This window comes from Salminus brasiliensis, chromosome 11 (assembly GCF_030463535.1).
Source record: "Salminus brasiliensis chromosome 11, fSalBra1.hap2, whole genome shotgun sequence".
In the NCBI taxonomy this organism is placed as follows: Eukaryota; Metazoa; Chordata; class Actinopteri; order Characiformes; family Bryconidae; genus Salminus; species Salminus brasiliensis.
Genome location: NC_132888.1, coordinates 20,037,590 through 20,064,090, shown reverse-complemented (window position 1 = coordinate 20,064,090; position 26,501 = coordinate 20,037,590). Strand labels below are relative to the sequence as shown.

The 26,501-nt window shown below is 42.0% G+C and overlaps 1 protein-coding gene across 3 annotated transcripts in view; it reads left to right on the top strand.

Moving 5' to 3' along the window:
• The window catches only part of arhgef12a (Rho guanine nucleotide exchange factor (GEF) 12a), a 48,281-nt gene extending 24,043 nt beyond the window's left edge, over positions 1–24,238 (top strand). For all 3 annotated transcript variants that reach the window (XM_072692121.1, XM_072692122.1, XM_072692123.1), the window contains 37 exons: positions 550–648; positions 1,424–1,473; positions 1,658–1,715; positions 1,815–2,014; positions 2,145–2,222; positions 3,604–3,714; positions 4,256–4,336; positions 4,681–4,809; positions 4,894–4,992; positions 5,987–6,097; positions 6,362–6,460; positions 7,319–7,361; positions 7,790–7,895; positions 8,002–8,139; positions 9,202–9,234; positions 9,830–9,944; positions 10,065–10,167; positions 11,752–11,967; positions 12,871–13,006; positions 13,314–13,349; positions 13,551–13,693; positions 15,068–15,214; positions 15,307–15,392; positions 15,802–15,927; positions 16,754–16,868; positions 18,843–18,943; positions 19,377–19,454; positions 19,614–19,689; positions 19,848–20,015; positions 20,104–20,191; positions 21,010–21,087; positions 21,180–21,250; positions 21,349–21,534; positions 21,799–21,999; positions 22,682–22,902; positions 23,059–23,134; positions 23,344–24,238. In XM_072692121.1, the coding sequence (XP_072548222.1) occupies positions 550–648; positions 1,424–1,473; positions 1,658–1,715; positions 1,815–2,014; positions 2,145–2,222; positions 3,604–3,714; positions 4,256–4,336; positions 4,681–4,809; positions 4,894–4,992; positions 5,987–6,097; positions 6,362–6,460; positions 7,319–7,361; positions 7,790–7,895; positions 8,002–8,139; positions 9,202–9,234; positions 9,830–9,944; positions 10,065–10,167; positions 11,752–11,967; positions 12,871–13,006; positions 13,314–13,349; positions 13,551–13,693; positions 15,068–15,214; positions 15,307–15,392; positions 15,802–15,927; positions 16,754–16,868; positions 18,843–18,943; positions 19,377–19,454; positions 19,614–19,689; positions 19,848–20,015; positions 20,104–20,191; positions 21,010–21,087; positions 21,180–21,250; positions 21,349–21,534; positions 21,799–21,999; positions 22,682–22,902; positions 23,059–23,134; positions 23,344–23,354 (4,013 nt within the window). In that variant the 3' untranslated portion in view covers positions 23,355–24,238. The remainder of the gene's footprint in view (positions 1–549; positions 649–1,423; positions 1,474–1,657; positions 1,716–1,814; positions 2,015–2,144; positions 2,223–3,603; positions 3,715–4,255; positions 4,337–4,680; positions 4,810–4,893; positions 4,993–5,986; positions 6,098–6,361; positions 6,461–7,318; positions 7,362–7,789; positions 7,896–8,001; positions 8,140–9,201; positions 9,235–9,829; positions 9,945–10,064; positions 10,168–11,751; positions 11,968–12,870; positions 13,007–13,313; positions 13,350–13,550; positions 13,694–15,067; positions 15,215–15,306; positions 15,393–15,801; positions 15,928–16,753; positions 16,869–18,842; positions 18,944–19,376; positions 19,455–19,613; positions 19,690–19,847; positions 20,016–20,103; positions 20,192–21,009; positions 21,088–21,179; positions 21,251–21,348; positions 21,535–21,798; positions 22,000–22,681; positions 22,903–23,058; positions 23,135–23,343) is intronic.
• The last annotated feature ends 2,263 nt before the right edge of the window (positions 24,239–26,501 follow it).

The following is a 26,501-nucleotide window of genomic DNA, read 5'->3' as shown; positions in this document are numbered from 1 at the left end:
GGTGTTTAAATAGAATTGTCATGTAGGGCATAATTCTGAGACCTTTTTTTTTTTTTAAATATATCTCCAAAAAAAAAAAAGTTTGTGTTCAGGCAGGCTCTAGTTTCTGTTATGCAGTTCTTGATGAGGCTCAAGTTGGTAATTGGTTTTAAATGTAGAAAATCTATGTTTTCATGTTATGCTTCGGTCACTGCGTTTCTGTACGTGCCACTAATTTTATGTTTGTGTCTGTAAATTTATGTACACCCATTAAATCAGTGCTGTTATTGATTCAGTTCATTTCAGTTGTGAAACGCCTCCTGTTACTGTTGCTTTCATAATTAGCTATTGGCCTGGGTTCTGTTTGCTGCAGTAAAGCTTTGAAAATAGCTTTTGAAAGACTGTGTTTCATTGCTGTTAGCGTATGCAGTCGTCTGCCATCAGCCTGTCTCAGTATCCGGTTCAATCCTCAGCCACTGTAACACATTCGTTTGTTACGGACTAACTCACTGGCTGGTTTTCTCTCTCCCACTCCTCTCTTTTCTTTTTCTCAATCTTTCTCATTCTCAGGACTGGTCCAAAGATGCGTGATCATTCAGAAAGATGAGAACGGCTTTGGGTTAACCGTGAGCGGGGACAACCCTGTGTTTGTGCAGCTCGTGAAAGAGGGTGAGTGGTCTTTTTTTCGTTTTATCCCTCCTTATCCCAACCCCCCCTCCGTCTCTTGCGGCTGTGGACTGCACTGTACCCTAAGCACTGCAGCAGGCGGGCAGGCAAGCAGTACTGGGGCAGGACGCTGATGTGGCTTGGCAGCAGGTCGGCACAGGGGCTGATGTGTTGTGAGCACTGCCAATTAGAGGAGTCTCAGCGCAGGGGAAGCGAAAGAGAAGCGCTTGAGCTCAGAGGAAGATTTTCAGCCGCTGTGATCCATGACACCCAGTGTTTACACGTTTTTCCCAACTCCATTCAATACATAGACTTTCCCTTTATGTAACACAGCACAGCATCGATTGTTGTTCCATGCATTCTGGTGCTGCTTTGGGGAGGGTGTGGGGAGGGTGCGGGAGGGTGCTGCGCTACGTTTTATTTCCTGTTATGTTACAGGTGCTGATCTACAGGCATCAGCATGATTTGTGTTTGACAAAGTGTGGTGTTTCTGAAGCGGCAGAGGGCAGGAATTATTGTGTGTATGCGTGTGTCTCTTTAATAACACACTCTAATGCTTCTCCCTGTAATGTTGTTCTCAGTGTTATCCCATAATCAGCGGTCTTTGCAGGGTGGAGCTTTTAGCCGCTCCTGCTCTCAACCCCTCTGTGGGAATCGAATAGAACACGCTGTCCCTTTCCATCTCTTTGAAGTCCAGGGCCTTGCTGGCATTTCTCGAAACTAATGTAATCATGAAATATGTGGCACTCACTTTTATGTGCGTCTCCTCTCTCTGTAGATGGCGCTGCTATGCGTGCTGGGGTTCAGACTGGAGACAGGATCATTAAGGTAAGCCTATAACCTTATGTGAGTGAGCACTGTTTCTCCAGTTCTGTAACTTCACTGAACTGTGTCCATTACAGCTGCCACCTGCTGGCCACATCTGTGCATAACGACACGCAGCTTTTGAATCTTCACATGATCGTGTTTTGCGTTTGAAGGTATTTTGATAGATTTGTTTTGTCTCGCTTAGGTGAATGGAACCCTGGTGACTCATTCAAATCATGTTGAAGTGGTGAAGTTAATCAAATGTGAGTTTTTGACTGAAATGTAGACATGGCTCTGCATCTTCTTGCATTACTTTCCAACAACCTAGCCAAATGCACTGACCCATTCTTTCATTCCTGTAGCGGGCTCCTATGTGGCCCTCACGGTATTGGGCCGGCCTCCTGGGCTACCCCAGATCCCTCTCTCTGAGGTTAATTTGAACTTGGGGCCTCTAGAGGATCATGGTGCATCCTCAGTCACATCCCCTCACTCTCCAAGGCACAGCACGGGCAGCCGAGAGTACAACGCTTCAAAACGTGCCTCCTCGCCGCTTGCAACATGGGTAGGAGCCCCATGTTACTTTCGCTTTCTTTTCCTCCTCTGATGATCACTGCTTTACCTCAATCATCTGCTCCTCCCGGACACCTTTTGTGTCTTTGGCCTAACCCTGAATGCTATTCCGGGTCTTTCAGGAGGAGAACCACATTGCCCACAACCTAAAAATAGACACCTTGCAGAGGATGCTGATCAAAGAGCGTCTGGAGTTACAGGTGAGTGTGCCGCCAGTGGCCGCTGAAACTTAACCAAGGTTAAGTTGAAACTTTAAACAGTTCCGAAGCATTGGTGTGTTTGTATTCCGTGTGCTGCCTGAAGTCAAAGAGTTGTATGTAACCACACAGCTCAAAGTATTAGCTCTAGATGTAAGAATGAGGCTTTTCCTGTTGTGAGCTAACTGGTAGCTACAGTGCTGTAGATCAGAGACAGGCCGTCTTTTGCTAAGCTCCCTGTGAGTCCACAGAGAACGTGTTAATGAAGGGTTATGCTATTGACATTCACACAAAGTGTTTATTGGGCTTCTTAGGTGATTTTAATATAGTCTTACACAAAAGTTGATGATGCACGATGATGTTGATTTTATTTGTTTGACACTTCTACATAGTGCAGAATAAGGCGGAATGACTACATCGTTTATTTTCTTAATTTAAATGTGGTATGTGTAAAGGTAAAGGCACATGTAGTTATTCAGTAAATAAATAGGAATTATGTATGGATAAAATGTGGTTATAAATGACTGGAAGTTTGAGTCCAGAACCAGATTGATTTTTTTTTTTTTCTTCACCATTTCATGCAAAATTGCTACAATTTATAAACAAAAAGTGTCTGTACAGCATTTTTCTACAACATTTAGATGCTTGTCTCTGCATAAAAGTACTAAGCTTTGATGAGTGGCTTTTAACTCCTGTTGTCAACCAGGCAAGATGCACTCTTCAATCTGGTTTGTACAGCAGTCATTAAACAGGCATTTAGGTCAGTCACCCCTTGAAATACTGGAGCTGCAGATTTTGCAGTGGGTGTTTTTTTAAGCATGAAATAATCCCAAAACGCCAACATGTTGTTCACGTCAATAACTGCTTCATGCTATCAGTGTTCTCTATTGCTGATACAATACTGTGGTTAAGCGCCAGTATCAGATTCGGTGTGAATACGGTATGGATGTTGTTGTAACGTTAGTATATTTTCTATCATTTCAGGAGATGATGGACAATATACTGCAGATGCATGTTTACAAAATAAGCAAACAGTGCTTATTTAAATACTTGGTGTTGTATATGCCATTTCATTTAATATACCATTTCACATATCAAGGTTTTTCTGCATACTTTGTAGATTTTGTCTACTGTAACTGTAAATGTGCTTTCAGGATGGTCTACATAATGTATATTAATAATTATAAGTATTATATAGACTTTGCAGATGAATGATTATAGCTGTGAAAACTATTTATATTATTTAAAAGCCCCATAAATATTTTATGAATATAGATTTTTTTTACATACATGTAAAAAGTACATAATGTACATTTAATACAATAATATTTAAAGGTATTTGTCCTAATACTTTTTTTTTTTTTTTCGTCTGACATTTCTATAGGAGATGAAAGAGGAATACAGCAGGAACCCAACACCCAAACTACTGAGGGACATCCAGGAAGCCAAAAAACACATTCCACTTTTGCAAGACCAGCTCAGCAGGGCCACAAAGGTACTACAAAATTCTCCACAATTCTCAGATGATTACATACAGTGCTCTAAAAAAGCTTTTGTCTGCTTCCTGTTTTACTTCATTTTTGCATATTTGCCACACTGAATGGTTTCAGATCCTCATACAAAGTGTAATATAAGTCAAAGAGAGATGTTTCAAATGATTTATTCATTTGTTATTTAATAATTTATTAAAAATAAAAAGTAACACCGTGTGTTCAAACGTATTGCACCTCAGTTTGTGCCAGTAACTGCAGTGCAGCGTGACCGTGAGTGTATTTATGCATAAATTACTTTACAGTTGTATGAGCCCTCAGCAGCCTTCAAATTTCACTTCAAAGTAGATAATCAGAACTTTTGTTGTATTTTCCTGTGAGATCCCAGGACAGATCTACACTGTATCTGCAGGGTCATCTGTACTGCCTGTCCATAAGATCAGTATATAGAGATCATGTTACGTTAATTCTGGACAAATACTTAGTGTTGTATTTTCCATTTCCATAAGATATTGTCTACAAACTCACTGTAAATGTGCTTTCCAGGATGGTCTACATACAGGGGACAGTGAGGATGGTGGTGTGTTGGATGTTGACCAGGCCAATTCTGATGGGTTCTGGAACTCTGTAAGTGCCACGCTATGCTGGACGATGTTTATAATGCTTAGTTACTGGGAAAAGGTCATCGTCCATTTATTTCTACAGTCCATGTACTGTAGAAGTTCATTCTTCGATCATTATTTCCCACTCCCAAGTTATGCAGATGTTGGCTTTTCCTACTCTGACCATCTGACTCAACGTAAGAACAGGTTGTTTGCTACTTATAGAGTTGAATTAGAACAGAGAAAACAGCAAAACATGCACAATATTGGGTACCCAAGACTGGAAATATGAGTCATTGCTTTTGTTTAGTTGTTTGAAGTGTAATTATACTGCTGGTATGCCTATGCATTGTTATTGTTGGTTCACAGGTCCTTAGAAGCTACCACCCGGCCTCTCCTGAGAGCCTTTGTCGAAGAGACTCGAGCAGTCCAAAGAGCACGCCCCGCGACAGCCTCAACTCCTGCCCTTCCCCTGAGACAGAGGACACCTCTGACCTGGTCAGACACTACAGTTCACTCTGATTCTCCCACTCGCAGAGTTGCTCATAGTCTGGCATGCTCATAACTCTGTCCCCTTCACAGGACTCCCACCTCCATTCCACTGTGGGGACACCTTCCTATCGCCTGACCTCTCAAATCATTGGAGCTGAGGATGACTACTTTGACTCAGATCAGGAACAGGTATAGTGCTTTGAATTATTAAATGATTGCATGGTAAAACAAACAAAAAAGGTTACAGGGACAAAGACGTCATTAATTGATTACAAGAAAAATTAACAAAATTGATGTTAATGAATACTCAACTAAAAGTATTCATTAGCTTAGCTTGAATAATACATTAATTAAATTACAAGCACTGACAATAAAACATGAGCAGCAGATTTAGGTTTGATGAAATGCTGCTGTTGTTCTTAATCTCAAATGACAAAAAAAAAAAAATATATATATATATATATATATATATATATATATATATATATATATATATATATATAACAACATCTAGCTATTTAGTTAGGCTTGGCTAGCCAGAGAGCTCTGGTTGAACGTTTTTCTTCTATCTATGAAGTAAATTAAAATTCAAAAATTGTGTAGCTTTGCTTGGTAGAATTTTAGTTTCTAAGCTTAAGTAGAATTAAAATACGATACGATACGAAAGACGGTAACAGTATGACTATAGATATAACCAGTAAGACGATATTACCCACAATATGCTTTTCTGAATGGTGTATCATGGATACTGTTTACACTTAAAGGACACTGACTAACTGCAATTATAATTACATTGCATGGTTGGTCCTGTTATACTGAATTTACTGTATTGCAGTTTGTCATATGTTGAATAAAAGTTAATATAGTGATACATTTGAGGGAATTTTGTAAATGCAGGTGCTTTAAATCTTCACATTTATCAAACAATATTGTAGTATAATTGTAGTGTCATTGTGGTTTTTTTTTGGGGGGGGGTGACTCATTTCTTAGATGTCGAAAGATTTTGGTGAGGCTTGCCTATTGTTCTACAATATCTGCATTTTATTGATTTTTACTGCAGAAAGAAATAACTACATTCTCAATACAATAATCTAGGAGGTTATAAACACATCTGTTTTAAACATCATCTGTGTCTCATAAATGTCTAAATTGGTACTGCATGCATTTCTGTCTCTGGTTTCAGGTGAACGGCCAGTGTAGCTGCTTTCAGAGTATAGAACAGCTTAAGTCACGGCCCGCCCACCTCGCAACCTTCTTACACCATGTGATCTCTCAGTTCGACCCTGCTCCCGTGGTAAGAACTGCATCATCTTGCCTTAAAGGGACAGTTTGACAAACAGTGGCAACGAAAATTAACGAAAGTGGCAAAAAATTAACAGGCCGCACAGGAAAGAAGTTAACGTGCAGATTGCTGGGTTTCGTGCTCTACTAGATATTTAATGTGTTGTGAATAACATTAACATTTCACTTACATTTCTTATTAATACTGTAGAGGAACGAAGGAGCATTTACAAGTATTTGTTTCTATTTGTGCCTCATTTAAAACTCTCTCTTCCAGCTTTGCTATCTTTACGCTGACCTCTACAAGCAAACCAACTCCAAAGAAACTCGCCGCATCTTTTTGGACTTTCTTACCTTTTTCATTGACCGGGGGGCTGTGAGTAAAGCTTGTTTTCACCTCTCTGCTCATAGATGTTCTCGTCTTCACAGTCTGTATGCCATTACCTGTCTAAGCAGAGATCAGTCCCCGCATCACATAGATTTCGGACTAGGTGGAGTGTGTGCTCATGTACGTGTGTGCTCACTTACAAACCTTATTTGTTTCCTAATCTTAAGTAATTAATAATCACCCTACTCAAACACACAAACTTTGCCTGGTAATTAACTAATGAATTGAAGCAGGTTTGTGCAACTACCAGACTTTGCAGTCTTCCAGGACTTCCAGGAGTTCTGTTGTTCTGAGTTCTGTTGGGTCCAAAAATCCTTTATGCTCATTGATCCCATCGGGGGGGTGCAGGTTATTCATCTATCCATCCATCTCTCTATCTCTCTATCTATCTCTCTATCTCTCAGGGTGGGTAGGATGGCCCTCCCTCTCCCCCATAACTCAGCATTGTTGAGGCCGACTGTTAGAAGACACTTGAATTATCAGTTCATGTTTTCCTCCGAGCGTGCTAATAATATTTAATAGATAGAGGGATCTATCTAGTGGTTTGGGAGGGGGGATGTTGTGGGGGGTGGCATTTGTCTACAACTGCTCTAGCATTCTGCTTAAACCTGTATGTAGAGCTAATTAAAAGCACATTGTAAGTTTATTGCTAGTCAGTGATTTGTTTAACTAGATCTGCGTCCATGTACACTTATTTTGTGATTGCTCTTCCATGTTTGACTAATGAATGAACATAATATGCTTGCCTCTGTAGGCAGTTCATCACATTACAGTCACAATGCTTATGAATAATTTTATATGAACCCTTTTCTCTTGTTAATCTTGCAATTACTTCTCATTCGACAGAACTTAAAAGTAGCTGTGCCTGAATCCATCTCCTCTGAACTGGGTAAGTGTGCATTCAGACTTGAAATCTCATTTTAAAAAAGTGCTGGAAATAATTAACAATGTAAACTGAGGTTGTAATTAGTTGTTTTCGAGTCGTGTGCTGTTTATTTGTAATGTGCTCTTCAAGCATCTCTTCCCGGCGAGAGATTGTTCCCTGCCCTGCAGCTTTTCCTGCTATGAATTTGAATGTTTGAATGTGTGTGTATTTCTTAAAACTGCAGCCCAAATAATCATTTCTCAGTACTCAGTGGAGGAGTCGTAATTGTGTTGGGGGCTTTCTGTCCACATAATTACCATGTTAGCCTATGAAGTGCTTACTCGCTCAGACTGCTCTCTGTATGCCACGTGAGTTGGACGTGCTGGCAAAAGAGAGACCAAATGCTGCAAGTACTCTACATGTGTGACTCTGTGCTTGCATGCTGTCCGTAGAGCGGCGGAGGCCAGAGTTAATTCCTGAGGACTTGCACAGACAGTATGTTCAGACAATGCAGGACACGCTTCTTCCTGAGGTCCAGAGGATTCTGGAGGACTTCAGGTGAGAGTGCTGACATTGCTACTCACTTACCACTTACCTATATTACTCCTTTAACTATGAAAGCACTTCAAATTGTGCGTGCGTGTGTGTGTGTGTGGTCATGCAGACAGAAGCGCAGTATGGGGCTGACCCTAGCTGATGGGGAACTGGCTCATCTGGACATGGAGCAGGTTAGAGACAGCCCTGCCCTGGAGAGGGAAAGATCCTGCGCTGAGAACATCCTCTCCAAGATAGATGATGTCCTGTAAGAGCCACTTTTACCACTATAGTAGACACAGGCTTTGGATGGGTGAAATGAGAATGTGGTATCACGATAAAGATGATATCACAGATAACGTACAGTACTTCAGAATCACCTACCCATGTTATTTAAAAGCATTTGGTTTTGGAATTAAGTGTTTTTACTTTACTTACTAAAAAAATCGCATTAGAACAGATGCAGGTCAACATTAATACAGTAAAAAGTGCCAAAAATTTATCATTTTGAAGAAAGTATTTCATCTCCTTTGAGTTGGATTAATGAACAACCCATTCAGTGCCAGGATTTTTTATTTATTTTTTTATTTTTTCTATCACCAGCTCACCAAATAATACTAGACTTCCATTAGGGGAGCTTTGAGAATGTTTAAATGAATGCTGAGACATGAGGCCTATTTTGCATTGATGTTTTTTGTATTTACTGTAATAATGATGTTTCACTGAGAATTTCTGCAGGTGCCTAAAACCTTTGTACAGTACTGTATGTATTTAAAGTAAACTGGAGAACACTGCTTGCTTTGTTAAAAGGAAGCTTCCAGATGTGCCGTGGCCATCTAAAGTTGTGCTTGAAACAGTTTATAGGCTGAAAAATCATTTTAATGATTGGTAATATTAGCTAATATCATTTTAATTTTAGATTTGAGTTTTATTCTCTAGTGGTTTTGTTGATTTTATGCTTTACTAGGATTGTTAATTCTCAGCTGTCACACCTTTTAAACTCTACGTACATTGACTATTATTAAAAATGTGGAGTACCAGGGGTAAGGTCCTAGCTTTTTAGTGGTTTTAAGTTCTGGCTTTGTTTAATATCAGCCAAAATGAGAGCCAACTGTTATATCGGTTGAGGCCTAGTGTAAGACCTAGACTAAGGTTTTGTCTTGTGTAGCCGTGTAGCAGGAAATGGCTTGTTTAAATGACTTATCATTAAATCTTCTTGAAATATCATAATGATATAAAAATGGCTAATATATGACAATGACTAATATATCTGCTATATTGCTTGGCCCTAAAGATTGCTCTTCATTTAAATGTCTTTATTCTGCAACAGGTTGACTTCGCTAGCCACAGAGGAGGAAAAGTGGTGAGAATAACATATCTCTAACATCTCCTGCACAAAGTGCCACTCATTCTTTTAGAATAATACTTTAGAAGTATCTAAGCAGCAAATAATGTAAATGTAAAAGCTAAGCAAATCAGAGGTGTTTGTTTACATTTTAGCTTGGGTCAAAAAGGCAAAAAGAGTAAGCAAAACACTACTTGCTGAGCAGCTCTCTGAGAGCCCCTGTCTTCATGCATGTCTGCCTCCTCATTTAGAACAATCTAGGCAAACATATTTAAGATGCCATCTGGCTCCACCATAGTCCATATGATTTATGAATGTACAGGACACGTGCAGGGCAAGAGAGAAGAGCAGAGAGTGAGATTGTGACATATGGCAGAAGGCACAGTAAGATGGGAGGGCTGTGGAACAGAAGGAGGTGGCCACATGGAGTCTGCAATACTCAACAGGCTTGAAGCTAGTGGAGTACGCAAGCTAAATGAGGATACTCTACATCAGCATGCTACAGATTCAGCTGGGTTTGCTTTGCTAGGCTGGGCCTCTGATTCTGGTTGTGTAGTAAGAAGACGTAGAGATGAGAATGTGTTTTGAAAAGGGCTTCTTTGAATCTTTCCAGCACCACAGTACAGTATGTGATATTAACCTACATGAAGCAACTGGGAGTGAGGAGCAAGGAGCAGCGCAATCTGGAGTCCAAACGTGTTCGCATCAATTTCCTCCCCAAGATAAAGGTAGAACTTTTTTCCTCTTCTCTACTTGCTCTGTGCTTGAGGATGTCTTTTGAGTTAGTCTTTGGTTTCATAGCAATCACCTGAGGTGTCACTATTTTCCCCTTGCTGAAATCTGTGCAGAAGATCAGCAAGCCAGAAAAGGAGGGAGAAGAGAAGGTGAAGAAGCCCCGTTTCGCCATCCTGGGACCTCCACGCTGGCCCAGCCGAGTTGATGCACCATCCGGTAAGCATGACAGCTGTCATTCTGACATTACAGCACCTGTAAAGCACCTGAGGACTGTTGGGAATGACTCTCTTGTATTGTGTCTCATTGAATAATCCCTCAAAACAATAAAAAGTACAATGTGATGGGGCGGGGCTAAACTGCAGTATGATGGACATGAATACATGTACAATGCATTGGTTCCTGTGACATAAGAGAAATGGGAAATTTCAAACAGGCTGTTTTTGCGTACTGGGGGTTTAAACACACTACTAATATTCATAAGGACTGCTAGTGTTTGCCAGATATTTTTCTTTTTCCACCATAAATTGTACCATAAATCATCGTATCATAAATCATGTTAAAATATAAAAATAAAATGCAACATAGTTTTTCAGTTCCATCTTTACTTGTAGCTTTTTCCTATTGCTCACACTTGTGAAACTGTCTCATAAAATAAAAACATTCTGATAAAAATAAGGTTTTTTTTAGTTAAATACCTTAGCTAATTAGTTGAATGAAGTGATGTCACACCACATTATAGGACGTCACACCACAGGACAAGATGAGTTTCTGTAGAAATATAATTAGTAAAAATTGATTGTGGCTTTAGAACAATACAGTTACTTTGCATAAATCACCTTTGTCAGCGACATATTAATTAATGTAACATTTTTGTAGGCATTCCTTTTTTTTCCCCCTGCATTATAAGTGTGGCCATAAACACAAGATAAACTAAACCAGAGGTCATTTTGGACACAATGTTTGAACGTTTTAAACATTTTAAGGACATTTTTAACATTTTTAACTGACACTTTGGACAGGTGGTGGACATGTGTTTGGACAAGTAACATTGACTTTAAAACAATACAATTCTGAAATTGCCCCAATAATGTCACTTCGACAGTATTCTATGCAGTCTTCTTTTTCAGGGCATTAAAAGTCATTCTTAAAATCTGGTATCACTGGTATTTCATATACAAAAACAGGGGGTAAATGTATTATGTAGTCTACGTTTTAAAAACAGGCATATGACTAGTAACACAACTGTCACACAGCAGGACAAAACTGACAAATGTAAATTTCTTATTAATTAAAAGTCCTGTTGTGTGACATTCAGCCTCTCAGCCGTATAGCTGAGGGACTTCCTGATTCTTGTTTGACAAAAGTACCTGATGAAACCTTATCGTCCATGTCAGGTCACAGGATGGCATTTTCATTACAAGTCTTGTGAATTTATATATTGGTTAAATAAATGTATATGATGCCAATGGTATTTATAAACAGTTCCAGGTGTTACTAATTAATTTTAGAAATGTCAAATGACAGTTCACTTATTACGGTCACACCACGGGACAGTTTGCCTGTTTACCTTACAATAAAAAATGACATAAAAAATCGCCCATACAATCATAAAAAAAACATTTTCACTTAAATAAAATCAGGTACCCTCTTACCCAGCCTTTAAAGCTTAGTTTCTATATATGGACTGTATTAAACGGGCAGTAAAATATGTTTTACAAAAGGTAAAAATTATTTACAATAATTAGTGTGTGTGTGTGTGTGTGTGTGTGTGTGTGTGTGTGTGTGTGTGTGTGTGAGAAGCTGGTCGCTCTGTAGATGGTAACAAGCAGAGGCCGCAGAAGCAGCTGTCCCAGCCGGTGATTGGTACGTGCGAGCCAGTAGATGGCGTGCGCTTGCGGGGCAGCCAGTCAAGTGAGGGATCAGACCTCACCCAGAACCCTGCTTTCAATGCTGCATCTCCGTGCAGCACCCTCTACAGCCCATCCTCAGACACTGCTTTAAGAGACCCAGACTATGGTAAGTACTGTACCTCTTAATGCAAATCACCATAATCATCCCAGTTCATCACCTTTACCTATAGATTGTAGGCACTGATGTTCAAGCAGACCCACTGCTCGGCATCGTTTTGTTTACTTACTCTCATAAGATCTGTTAAGATCAGGTCCATGTATCAGTCTTCAGACTGGTGCTAGCAGGCTAAAATAGGTAAAGCATGAATCTAACAATTTGATGACATGTTTTGGAATTGTTTCACTCTCTGCTAGGGCTTAAATTTTTGAGACTACCACTGCAGTGGCTCATTCAGGCCAGTTCTTTAAGTGTTTAGGTAAATAGGAATATTTGCAGGCATCCAAATATTGCAAGACTTTTTCTGACAAGCCAGCTACAGACGTGCAGTAGCGTAGTGAGCTAAAAATCATGTAGCATTTCTACACATGTAAGGTAGTGAAACAAGCCGTATGGATAATATTTCACACTGCAGCAATCTGCACTTACTGAAGACCGTATCTTCTCACGCTTCTTTCATTCATGCAGACACTTGTTTAACTGGCCTGGAAAGAGACCTCTTTGGCCAGGGGGATTTTATGGAAAAGCCATTCTCAAAATAAGAAGATTGAGAACCACAGCTTTATAACATCATGAGCTTAAAATGCGTGGTGCACTATGTGGACACCTGCTCGTTTATTGCAAACTATTGTGTTTTCTATTCTGTAACATGTCCACTTCAACTCAGGAAGGTTTTGTTAATAAGCTGATTAGATGGATTGCATGTGTTTGAGCAGAGCAGAGATACTCCAGGACCAAGGTTGGGAGCTACTGTTCTACATCCAAGTGTGTAAGCAGCTGGTCACTCTTTGAATGAGTGTCCTAAGCAGTTTTGTGTGTGTGTGCGCGTGCGTGTGTGTGTGTTTTCTCCAGGTGGAAGCCCATCCTCCGTGGTCCCACGACACAGTGAAGGTGTGCCGACTGGAGAGGGACTAGATGGCTCTTACCCTCCCTGTGATTACCAACCCTACACCCTGGAACAACTGGAAGAGGAGAGAGATGGAGACAGGTACATCACCAGGATCCTTGCTCTGCTCCAGCTCAGCAGTCAAGTCTTTGCTCACTCATGTCTGATGTTAATTTAATGCCACTATGAATTTGCACCAGCCTGTGCTGCACTAAAATTGATTCTTCGTTGTTTGTTTAAACTGCAGAAACCTGTGTGTGTGTGTGTGTGTGTGTGTGTGTGTGTGTGTGTGTGTGTGTGCGTGTGTGTGTGTGTGTGTGTGTGCGTGTGTGCGTGTAAGAGGGAGAATTTGGAATTTGAAACTGACTGTGTGAGAGGAATGAATAGATCTGTACTGTTTTTTTTCTAGACTCCTGGATGTGGGCACGCCTAAGCTGAGCAGGAGGTACTGGCTGTTGCCTGCTCTTTTCTTCTCTATTTCAGTGTTTCATCTTCCACCCGCCAACACCGAGCCTGTCCAATACTCAATAAACAAATCATTAGTTCATGGTCTGTGATTCATCATCTTCTCTCATGCTGCGTCCCTCTTTTATCTTCTCTAATGTCCCATCTCCTTCTGCTTTCTTTCTTCGCTCTTCTCTCTCAGGCTGGAGGAGGTGCTGAGTGAGGACGATGGCGGTGGTGGCGTGTACTCTGATGTGGATCCTCCGAACTGGCAGCAGCTGGTGGGGCGTGAGGTTCTGGCTGGACTGACTCCTCACGAGATCAAGAGACAGGAAGTCATTAACGGTAGCTTCTCACAACAGAAAATTAAGACATGACAATTTGTGCAGAAAACACTGAAAAGACACTGAAAACGTTCTGAAAGTTACTTTTTATTCAGGCTTCATCATGACTAATTAGTTTTACTTCATTGTTTTAAATAATTTACCCTCTCAGTGAATCGGAAGTGATTAGTTGGCATTTTGCATGAAGCTAATGCATATATTAAATTCTCCTACTGGTCTCTCTGATTGTTAGTGAATTCGGCTGCGTTAAGTCGTACCCATTGCTGCTGACGCGGGTTGTTAAATGCACACACCGCTTGTACAATCACCACAGAAAAGGGCTGGGGTGCTATGAAGGAGCTGCATATTGTAACTGTCATGCAAAAACCTTCTTAACTTTTAATATTCCATTTCTGTTGGTCTGTTCTCCTTGAAATTTTGGCACAATGTAAAGAATGGTCACATTTAAGTACCTTGTTTACTTCTGGTCACTTCATTTATCTTGAGTATTAGCATATCTTGATAAGGCAGAGACACTTAAAAATGCAGGTGTAAACACACCCAAGACTCATTTAAACCAGATTTCAAATTCCTCAAATCACTTCAAGAGGTGATCTGAGACGCATTTCATCCGCATGTTAATAGTGCAGACGCACTGGAAGAACGAAACCCCTCCCAGTACAACTCCAACACCAACAGTAATTGCTGCGAAACAAGGGAATTTGCATATTCGGTCTCCCACAGCAGCCAGATTTTAGTCGTGACTAACTAGAGACACATTTGACTTCCAAGTGTAAATGCATGTGGCGAAAATCTTATTGTGATGGGATCCAGATACTGATACCTGAAGTGACCAGGTGTAAATGAGGTCAAAAAGTCAACAGCAAAAAAAAAGTTAGTTACAAGATTTTTGCTGAACAGCAACAATATAAAGCTTAGGTCAACCTGATCCGTGCAAAGCATTGGCTAAATCGGTATGACGATCCCCCAGGCATTGGCCTGTGCAATAGCAGTGTTCCAGAATCTAATCTAGTGGAAAGTCTATACTAAAGAATAGAGCCTGGTACTGTAGCAGAGGGTGGGCAAGCATTGTTTTATTACTTTAGCATTTGCATTTGCTAAATAAAAAGTTATTATTATATAATATAATTATTTATTTTATTATTATTAATATTCAATTTTTATTCTAATGTTTTAAGATTAATAAAAATCTGCACTTAGGGTTCAAGATGTTGGGTGTGTTTTTCTTATTTGGTATTATTTGGTACATTACTGTATACTGGCAGAACACTCCAAATTAAAGTTAAGTTTCTTTGGCATATAAGTTTTGTAAAAGTACTAGACTTTCAGAATGGGAAGAAATGTGTTTGCTTATATTATAAATCGATCTCTGCAGAGCTGTTCTACACCGAGCGTGCGCATGTACGCATGCTGAAAGTCCTGGATAACGTCTTCTACCAGAAACTGTCCCGAGACAATATACTGCCCCCTGCTGACATCAAAAACATCTTCACCAACCTGGAGGAGATCATCCAGCTCCACGGTATGCATGCTTGTTGCACTCCTACCCACATGGCTGTAGTCTATACCCATTGAGACTAATCATTCCATTGAATCTGTTGTACTAAATTGCAGTGACAATATCAGAGCAGATGGCAGCGATACGCAAGAAGAACGAGTCGTCAGTCGTTGACCAAATTGGAGATGATTTGCTGTCTTGGGTAAGTGGCATTTTGACGAGTGTTTGGCAGTTTTTGATGCAGTACATGAGTGAGTGGTAACTGTCCCAGCTCTCCATATTCTGGAGGAGAGGGGAGCAGGGTGAACTGGGTTGCATGAGCTCTGTCAACTGGATGGGTGTATGAATTATTCTAAGAAACAGTTTTTGGATATATTTCATTGAGAAATGACATGAATACATGCAGTTATTATTTATCTATGTTTTAGGCATGTGTTGGACACATTTAGGATCAAGATTGCTAGCTTGTACACATTCCACTGTACAGATCTGACATTATTTCATTAGATCTCTGCAGTTTCGCAACTTGGACGTTCAAAACGCACCTAATAAGTCACAGGATGGTGTGGAACTTATTTAGTCTTTTTTTATTCCACATTATACCATTCTAGTTCAGCGGAGGAGAGGAGGAGAAGATGAAGCGAGCTGTGGGCACCTTCTGCAGCAACCAGCCCTTCGCTCTGGAGCTAATTAAGAGCCGGCAAAAGAAGGACCAGCGTTTCACCACCTTCATGCAGGTGAGGAGAAGTCTGTCCGACCCTAAATCTGATTCCAGTTCCAGCTTGGTATGCTGTAATAAACAAGCCAGTGGAGTGGAAGAATCCGGTCGCGTTACGATGTTGAAGCTAAGGGTACATATGGACAGCATGGAGCTCTTTTATATGTCAAACTGAAACCACCTACACTGTTTTGACCATGACTGAGTATAGGAAACATTTCTTCTGTACTCTCTTCAGCTGTTTCTAATGTTCTTTATTTGGTGGATATAGAACAAATTCCATTCTTCTCTGCGGGGTGCAGAAGATGCATTCTTCTCTTTCAGTTTATTAGTTTTGACTCCATGAATCTGATGCTGGCCAGTAGACCGAGCACTATACCATCTGTCGTGTTCTACATCCAGAATGAGTTGCTTTCCAAAAATCACAATTTATTTTTATAGAGAAAAGCACAGCGTTAATCTGTGCAGGACACAATGACATCTCAAGTGACTGTTTCATAGTTCTAAGCATTTTACCAATGTAAGCACTCAGAGGCGCCTTACTAACCAGGACATTTAGCCACCGAAACAGGGGACCCTTATTTTCCTAAAGTCTTTGAGAATATAACCTCTGGTGCTGCTTTGATCGTTTGCCAACTACCCAAATGCAAAGACATCGCTGAGACGTATTTTCAGAAGTCCTCCTTGAGTGAAGGACAAAAAGCATGTTCAAGTTTTGATATGAGATGCCAGAGGCGCTCTGCAGAGCAGGAGGTGTGACGTGGCTCAACGTGGGGTTCTGTCATCCATTAGCATGCACTGTCCTGAGTGGCCCATTTGGGCCATTGTGTGTGTTCTGTCCGCAGGAGGCGGAGAGTAATCGGTTGTGTCGGAGGCTGCAGCTGAAGGACATCATTCCAGCCGAGATGCAGAGGCTCACCAAGTACCCACTACTACTGGAGAACATCGCCAAGTACACTGGTACTTGTAGCTGTCTCACATACACATGCATTCTTACTACTATTCTCATCTGATTATCTATTGCATAGACATACACAAGGTTACGCGCTTATATTGATGTTCATTTCATAGTTATTTAAAGCACTTATTTGGCAACCAAGACATGTTAGGGAGTGTGTGTGTGTGTGTGTGTGTGTGTGTTTTTGTGTTTATACATAAAAAAATTATAAAAAAAATAAGATACTAGGTGACATTTTTATTTGCAATATTCCATTTTTAGGTAGCTGAAATAAACATTTCTAAGACTCTCAGTAACATCAACAACATATTTGTGAGGTAGCAGCAACAGAACATTCATCAAGAGAAATTTACTGAAGACTTCAAATAAAGTAAATGCACAGCTGAATTCAGTAGGAGTTTTCAAGTTCAGATCTGTAGATGTTTGCCTGAGAAATCCCTGATCACCTGACAGGTCTAATACAGACCATCTCAACATCCTTAACAAGCTGGTGATGCCAGTCTGGAACTGGAGCTTCACTGGATTAGGTTGAGAGCAAGGGATCGGGGTTGTGGTTAGTGTTAGGATAAGGTTTGGGTTGAGTGTTAGGGCCAGGATTATGGCCAGGATTATAATTAGGGTTAGGTTCTGGGTTGAGTTTAGGATTAGGATCAGGGCCAGGGTTAATGTTGGGTTTGGGTAAGGCTGGGTTAGGTTTAACATTATGAAAGTGACCTGTTAAGTCTACTTGATGCAAAATGTCAACAGTAAATCTACTCACTGTAAGTACTGCATTGTCACATCAAGATATTTACCCAAGTGTTTTCAGAGCTTTAAGACTGCTACTTCACTGAAATACTGTTAATGTGTTACCAGATACTAGAACAAGACATACGGATGTGCAAACCTGTGTGCGATTTACACAGTGAGTCAGTCATTTGTGTGACCGACATTTTCTGCACATTTATTGACATGTGTCTAACGACTAAGCTATTGTATATTAATGAAGTATTTTGACGTAATTGTTAGACTTCTGGGACCCAGTGTAATATCTTTTCATGGGGCCCAAAATCCGTGGCAGTCCCTGTTCACAACACTACACCTACCACCACCTATGTGGCATATAGTAGTGGACTGGTCTAGACAAAAGTCCAGGGCTGATTTCATTTTTCAGTGTGAGCCTGCTAACACCCCTACTCTCACACTTGTTCTAACTCAGATGTGCACTGATGGTGGTAGTACACCCTCACACGTTGTTAGTGATTCCACCAAGTGCTTGCTGTTGCTGTAGAGCATCTACAACTACAGGATCAGTCTAATGTCCTGTGCACGTCTGAGTGGTCTGCCGATGGTGTGACGTGGTGAGATCAGCGTCACCGATGGCTCTGTCCTTCCTCTGGCCTGCTGCTGTGCTGTTCTTGCCCACGTTCCCCGCTGTGGCAGACTCAGCAAGGGCTGCCAGAGGACGCTCCCGTCCCGTTTCGGCCCGAACGGGCGCCCACACAGGCTCAGCCACTTCCACCCCAGCTCTCAATACTGAAGGCATTTTCATGGGACCAGCACTGGCTGTTAGCCAACTGCTAACTAAATACAGTGGGACTCTGCTTAAACGGGGATTAGCAATTCAGAATTTTTTTGAAAGGGCCTAATACACAATTGGGAAGAGCGTTACAGAGCATTTAAATTCTGTCACTTAAATGTTGGCCCACTTGACATTCTGAAAGAACTACAATGAGTATAAAAATAACCTGCAATTAAGAGGCACTAATGCCCTCTTATTTGTCTTAGCCCAGGAATGGACTCTGTTGTAGCAGTCTGTTCATGCACTAGGGAAATATGAGCAGTTTGGCTGGCCTGTTTTTTCTTGGATACCATATTTAGTGTGTGTGTGTGTGTGTGTGTGTGTGTGTGTGTGTGTGTGTGTGTGTGTGTGTGTGTGTGTGTGTGTGTGTGTGTGTGTGTACGTGCTGACCGGTTGCCCACCCGATTGCCTGCAGATGACGCTGAGGAGAAAGACAAGGTGAGGAGAGCGGCTGATTGCTGTCGGAAGATTCTTAACCACGTTAACCAGGCAGTGAAGGAGTCTGAAAATAAGCAGGTGAGTACTTTGGCCTGATTGAGCTGCCAGTCTCCCCTTATCCACCAAAAACCTAAAGGCACTTCGTAACCTCATGTTAACCCTCAATTGTGACTCTAATGCCGTTTCTAGCCATAGCAGACATCATTCTCCTCTGCTAAGCCAGTCCAGAACATTCCTTTGTGCAGGTGTGTGTCTGTATGTGTCTGTATGTGTCTGTATGTGTCTGTATGTGTCTGTGTGTGTATACATCTGTTCTATTGACAATACTTCTCTACAGGGCCTTGACAAGCTGTGCGTGTGTGCATTTGCGCATCTGTAAATTTAAGTAGCGGAATGCATTCTTTAGAGGGGGTGTTTATTTTTTAGGTGATGTAGTGACACATTTCCATTGCAATGAATGTGCTTGTTGTCTCCGGTAAAATCTTTTGTTTGTGTGTTATATATAATTCAGCGGCTGGAAGACTACCAGCGTCGCCTGGACCTCTCCTCCCTGAAGCAGAGTGAGAATCCACTCATCTCAGAGTTTAAGGTCAGTAATGTTACTCCTCAAGCTAAGATGATAGCTGAAATGTATATAATATGCTGCAGCTTAATTTCATACTATGTTATGTCGTGTACATGCTTCCTTTCAGAATTGTTCACATCACCTAATGTACCCTAATTGAATCTGATCTCTTTTGCTTTTCAGAATCTGGATCTGACCAAGAGGAAGTTGATCCATGAAGGTCCATTAAACTGGAAGTTGAACAAAGACAAGACTGTTGGTAGGACACTAATGAATGCTTAGTGTACAAACTATTCTTTCTGATGTACAGTAAGGGCTCTGCGATGATCTGGGACGTGTGTGTGTGTGTGTGTGTGTGTGTGTGTGTGTGTGTGTGTGTGTGTGTGTGTGTGTGTGTGTGTGTGTGTGTGTGTATAGAGTTATACACTTTGCTCCTGGAGGACATATTGGTGCTGTTGCAGAAGCAGGATGAGAGACTGATTCTAAAATGCCACAGTAAGAACCGGGCAGGCACTGTTGACACCCAGCACATCTTCAGCCCTGTTATTAAGCTCAGCACCGTGCTGGTGCGCTCTGTAGCTACAGGTGAGCAAACACCTCCACCCCACACACATTTAATACATCAAGTGAGAAATGGCAGACACCAGTTAACATGCTGTCTTTCCACAAACAGACAACAGGTCCTTCTTTGTGCTCTCCATGTCGGACAACGGAGCCCAGATCTATGAGCTGATGGCCCAGACAGTGTCTGAACAGAGAACGTAAGTGCTGCCACTGCTGGTTCCTCAATTCAGTGCTTGTCCCCCTCATTGCTTGCTTGCTTCTCTCTGCTGGCTCTCTTGTTCTGGCTCTTACACTCGTTTTATCTCATTTTGTCTCATTCTTTCGCTCTTGCATTCTCTCTCATTCTGTATCTTGCTTTCGTTCTTGCGTTCTCTTTTGCTCTTTCTTGCACTCGTATTCTATTTCTGTCACTCTCTTGTTCTCACTCTAATTCTCTCTTGGGCTCTCGTTTTGTCTCTTGTGTTCAGTCTTTGTCGCTCTCGTTCTGTCCCTCGTTCTGTGTCTCGCTCTTGTTCTCTTCTGCACTCTCATTCTTTGTCTCTCTCACTCGTTTTGTTCCTCTTGTTTAGTCTCTCTTGCCTCTCTTGTTCTGTCTTTTTCATACTGTCTTTCACTTTTGTGCTGTATCGCACTCATGCTGTCTCTACCTGTCATAATGTATAATGCAATTATAACATGGACAATAATTTTGATATACAGCATTTTTTTTAAACCTGAGGACAGTTTGCCTCAATAGATACACTTGAACAAACAAATCAGCACTAGACAGAAACATCACACAGTTTCTTAGCTGAAAAGAGATTCCTCAGATTGAGGAAGGTGGTGAGAAGCTCCTAAGCCACATTGAAAGTCACGGCTGGTTTCACAGCTGCCGTTGAACAAACCTGAAGGAAGCTTGCAGGCATCCTATCAGCTGACCACCGGTTTAAACAGTGCTGTTACACCATTATGCTACAAAATCAAGCTGCATAACTATCTCTGCTCTTGTTAGTATACCTTCTTCTCTCTCCCTCAGGTGGCAGAGGCAGATCACTCAGCGAGCAGAAGTTATGAAGGCCAAACCCCGCGGCATCATCCCCCTGCCTCAGTCCAGGTATATTTACCTCTCACTTACCTTCTACCTTGCTCACTGCAAACCTGTCATATTGAATAACTCGGACAACTAACCTTTTTTTTTGTTTAAAGTGGGGAAAGAGAAAGCATGGAAGCTGGGAAACCCAGTAAAGGGCCAGAGCGGGTTTCTGCTGGCGGCTCCGGTAACGGCAACCTTTTTTTTGTATATATGCTGATGGTACTGACCCTGGCTCCTCTCAGCCCATCTCTAAGCCTCTGGCCCTGTGCTCTGTGTTTTCAGATAAAGGCCGTGGCAGGACGTCTGCTAGCCTCCACAGCTGCGGCCCCGCCTCCAACCCCGAGGAAGAAGAGCAGGGTCAGGACGGGGGCCGTGATGAAAGCTCTTATCTGGATCCTGAGCTGCTGGATGGACGAGATGCATACTCTCTATCCTCTTCCTGTAGAGCTGAGGAGGCCCTGAAAACCTGTGAGTAGCATTAAAATAAATAAATAAAATCTGTGTGCATGCCCGCCCACACACACATTTTTATAAATAATGCAAAATACTACACCATGTGCACAACAAAATGCTGTTGAGACAATGCAAGCACAGCTCCAGAGGGATCTAGAACAAAGCACCAGAGATGTGGAGTGCTTCAGGGAAGTATGAGAATAGCAAAGTGCCTTGTAGGGACTTGTTTTGAAGATGTAAGAATCCTTCATGTTTGTGTGTTCTGATCTGCCCTGTCAGTGGCTGCACTGAAGCAGGTGCTGTTGACCCAGCTGATGGCACACGACGACGGAGAGAGGCTGGGGAGGCCACCTGGTGGACGTCTTCTCAGGACAACGTCTCTGCGCACGCCAGTGGAGCACAGCTCTGGCCGTTCAGCCTGCAGGGCGCAGGATGCTGCTTTAGGCGACACAGGCTTCTATGAGGGTTCCGAAGACTGTGGTAAGCGCCTGCTACTGAAACTTCCAGTAGTCTAAAGAACCTGCTTTGGCGGTTCGGAGCTGGACTCGGGAGAGTTTTCAAAAAAAGATTCCAAATATCCCGAACTCTTAGAAGTTCATAAGAGTCCTCATTGTTTTCTTATGTACACCAGTGGCAACGATGCCTTTTATGCTGCATCTAAAGCTGAGCAAAATGGAGAAAAACAGAATCAAACTAAGCATTTAAAAATAGAGGAAACGGTGAAATTAGACAATAATTCAGCTATTTAAACTTTTAGATGTTTTAAAGATATTAGATGTTTATATCCTGAACTCTAAGACCAGTGTGGGAGATTTTAAGGTTAAGACAATATTTAAGAACACATTTTTTTAAGAATACCCATTGTTAAAAAAAATAGAAAAGGATTTTTAATATTAGCACTTATTTTTTATCTTAATTATGAAGTAATATAAAAGTGTTGCATACTGTCCATGTGAGATGACCTTATAACTCAATACGGTTATTTGATGAAGTAAAAACATGTACCATGTTAGCTATGTAAGGCTCATAGCTCCAGTGCAAAAATAAAGACATTTTAAAACCTTTAAAAAATTGTTGGTTGATGAGCCACAACTGCAATTGCCAGTTGTTTCAGTTGTGCAGTGTCTGTCCACATGCTTATGTCTGTGTGTCTGTGAAACAGCTGGTTATCTGGTGCTGGAGGGCTACGGTGGATCCAGGGAGAGCAGTACTGATGATGATGTACATGTTGGGGGAATGGAGCTAGGTTTGTCCCAAAGCTGTGCTGCTGACTCGGGAATCAGCCTCAGGTTCTCCTCTGCCTCTGTGGAGAGCACATGTCGTCTCAGTCGACAGGTCCTAACACACCTGCGTGCCCTGCAGGCCAACCTCAACCACCTCAAGGTCTGTCTGTACACACACACACACACACACACACACACACACACACACACACACACACACACACACACACACACACACACACACACACACACACAGGAAACTCTGCATAAGCTGAAAGAAAATTGAGTGTTGACAAGGTTATTAACTCTGTTTCAGGAGGTGGAGAGCCGGTATTACAGCCTGTTAAGGCAAAGGCAAACAGGGTTGTCCGGAGACACTGGGGAGAGTAAAGGTGAAGTCATGTCATTTTTAGCATGAGCAAGCACATGTGAACATGCCAGAATAGTCAAATGTAATAGTTTAATGTGCTTTAATACTCACGTGAACTGTACAGTCTGCATAACAGCATTATAAAAACATAAGCACAAACACTTTTTGTGATTTCTCATGTGATTTCTTGTGATTTCTCTGTTCCCTGCATTCTTCTCTTACTCCAACCAGATAAGAAGTAGCGCTGTGGACATTCCCTGTCTCCAGTCAAACTGAGGGCACTTCACCAGCCTATGCTGTGCTCCACTCCGCCTCCAGCCTGTCCTGCTAACCTCTCGGCGCCTCTGCCAGACAGAGAGAACGAGATTATGAAAAGAGAGACTGTGATAAAGTGAAAGAGGAAGGCATTTGCGCCCCTCTGCACAACACTATCGGGAAAGATGGACAAGACAAGCCCTCTCTCAGCCTTTCTTGTCCCTGCAGCATGTCATTAGTTCAGCCCGAACAGACTGTCTAGTCCTGCCCTTTCCAGCAGCCCAGCAAAGAGAGAGTGATGGCAAAATATACAAGTACATATAAATATATATATATATATATATATTTATATATATAAAATATATGTATAACACAAGAAAAGAAGACAGAAAAGTGTTTTTTTTTTTTTTAAGTAATGCTGTAATAATTCTTTTTGGTTTTTAAGTCTTGGATGTATTTATTTTATTTCCCTCCAAAGTTGCTTGCATGCTTGTTTTGGGCCAAGCTCTTAGGCTGTCGCACCTCTCAGTAAAACTAAACGGCTCGAGCATGTCAGGACTCCGCCAGGACCAAGGACTTTGGGTTTCATCCTGGTTCCACTGCCTACATTGTGTGCTGCTGCTGCTTCGTAAATCAGCAAATCCACAGCCGCAATCCCGTCCTCTTCCTGCCAGCTGGCTCCTCTGCACACAGAACTACACTGGACTCCTCTCCTCAAGAGTAGAGCCAGAGCTCCAGCTGGGAAGATGAAGAGAGCATGGACCTCGAACACTCCCAATGCACAGCCAAGTCTGATAACTGCTGGACAAGCAGAATACATAACCATGGGCTAGTGATGCAAAACGTGGAAATAAAGATGCAGTGACACACATCTCGTGTAATCAGCGGTGGTAATCATGCCTTTTTTTCCCTACTGATCAAAGCTATTGTGTCCGGTCTTGCAAGACACCATACTTGTCGTCATCATCAAAAGAACACAAACCTGTGCCCTATAAATGCCAGCCAGCACAGACCATAGGGAAATTTGCAGCTTGCTGTCCTATTTTAGGGCACCGTTTGTTACTTCAGCATATGAGGAACTTTTTTATTTTTTTTTTTTTTGAAAGTTTTTGAAGAAGCGTCTCAAAGCAGTTGGCTAGTGCCTTCATTTGCGTGTGTTTTAAGCACAAGTGTAGTATGGAAAGGATCCTACAATGCATAATCCACTTTGTCAGTTTGTGTTCTCCAGCAGGCCAGTAGGGGGCAGCCAGCTCCTGCTTTCTGCCAAGAGACTACCAGTATACCCTGAAGGCTGCAATGACATCGATGTTTTTGGTTTAGCTGGTTTCCACCACCCCACCACCCTCCCAGCTCGCCTTATCAAAAGCATTCATAGAAGCATGTTCGGGAAATACGGTACAAGCTTTGTTTTCCCTGGGAGTTACAGTGGTTCATTACTGCTACGCTGTGCTTCTGGTGTTCAAAAGCGAGCTCCCTCCTCAAAAACCTTGTCACGGAATTCATCAGTAATATTCTCTTTAAGCTTCTGCCAGAGTTGTCTTAAGCAGTTTTAGAGAAGGCCTTCCTTCCTCTCTTCCTTGTACTCTCTCTCGCTCTCTCAGATAAGAAAGTAAGGAGCTAGGTAATCTCTGCATCTCTGTGGCTCCCATGACTCAAGTGCTTCTTGCTGCTTCTTTCCGAGACATGTTGCAATTAAGCGGGGACAAGCGGAAAGGTAGCGATAGTGGCTTGTTGCATTCCCCCCATGCGCCCGTCAATTATCTAATTGAAGCTGGAAGGTGGGAAGAGCACTGCAGTGCCACTTCTCGTTCTGTCCCCCAGCAGGTCACCTAGACCTAGGCTTTGCTGTGCTTGTTGCTAAAGCTGTCTCTTTCTCTGAGGTGCACTAAATGTCCAAATGTTTGTGGACACCCCTTCTAATAAATGCTTTCAGCTTCTTTAAGTTGCACCTGTAGGTGACGCAGATGTGCAGATATGCATGTACACAGAGAAGTATTGCCAAAAGAATAGGACACTCTGAAGATCAACATGGAGATCTACTGGTACCCAGCATTGAGCTGTGGAGCAGTGGAACTGTGTTCTCTGGAATGATGGTGCGCCATCTAATCCATCCAATTGAGAAGAGATGGAGATAAGGTGGGGTGATGATCATCCGACGTACTGACTCTCTCTAACGCTCTTGTCGCTGAATGCAATCAAATCTTCACAGCAAAACCAAAGATAGTCACTTCAACAAAAGCAGGATAAACTTTGCCTTCAGTGCTATTGGTTTCAGAAGAAACAAAGAATGAGCATGTGTCTCAATACTTTTGTCAAATACAGCGTATGCTCACACGCTCATGCTCTCTTTCTTGTGTGTGCTCGCACTCCCTCTCTCGCGCAGACTCTCATCTGCTTGGGAAATCGATTCTGTGCACTAAGGCTCAGTCTTGGAATGTCCTAAAGTTTACACTTGAGTAACTCTTGTCTTGCGCTTAATCCTTGCCTGAAAAACAGACTTTTTGGGGGGAGAAATGCTCATGAGCTGCTGCTTTGGAAGCAAGGAGGTGCGACTGCTGCTGCTACTGTGTGTGTGTTCATCAGTCTTCTATTCTGCTGTGTGTGCATGTGTGTGAGCATCAGTCTTCTGTTCTGCTTCTGCGGGGGCTTTGTGCAAACCTTGAGTCATCGAATGCCATGTTTACCAGTGAGGCTTTCGTGTTTGCTCCTAATTTGAGCTTCAGTTTTCCCCCTGAAGCCGAGCTAATGTTTCCTGAATGCTTTCAAGCCACCGACTGTTCTCCTGTGCTACTCCAGGCCATTACCAGCGGCAGGACAAAAGCCGCACTCTCATAATTCCAGATTCTTCGTCTTCCTACTTATGTCTTTTGCCCATTTGACTCCAGACATCGCATTGAATGCATGCAGGCTAAGATGTTTATCATAGAGTATGGTGTATCGATTGAGTATTGGTGCATGTGTGTGTGAGGAGGAAAGGGAGGGGGAGAACAAAGCACACTCTGCAGCCCACTCTGGAAGTTATTCATTCATTACTCCACCCTTCCAATCACTCACCGAGATCCACTCACCACCTCACGTCTCCATTTGCATTTAAGGTCGATGATACCCACACCCGTGAACAGCAGCGTCCTCCA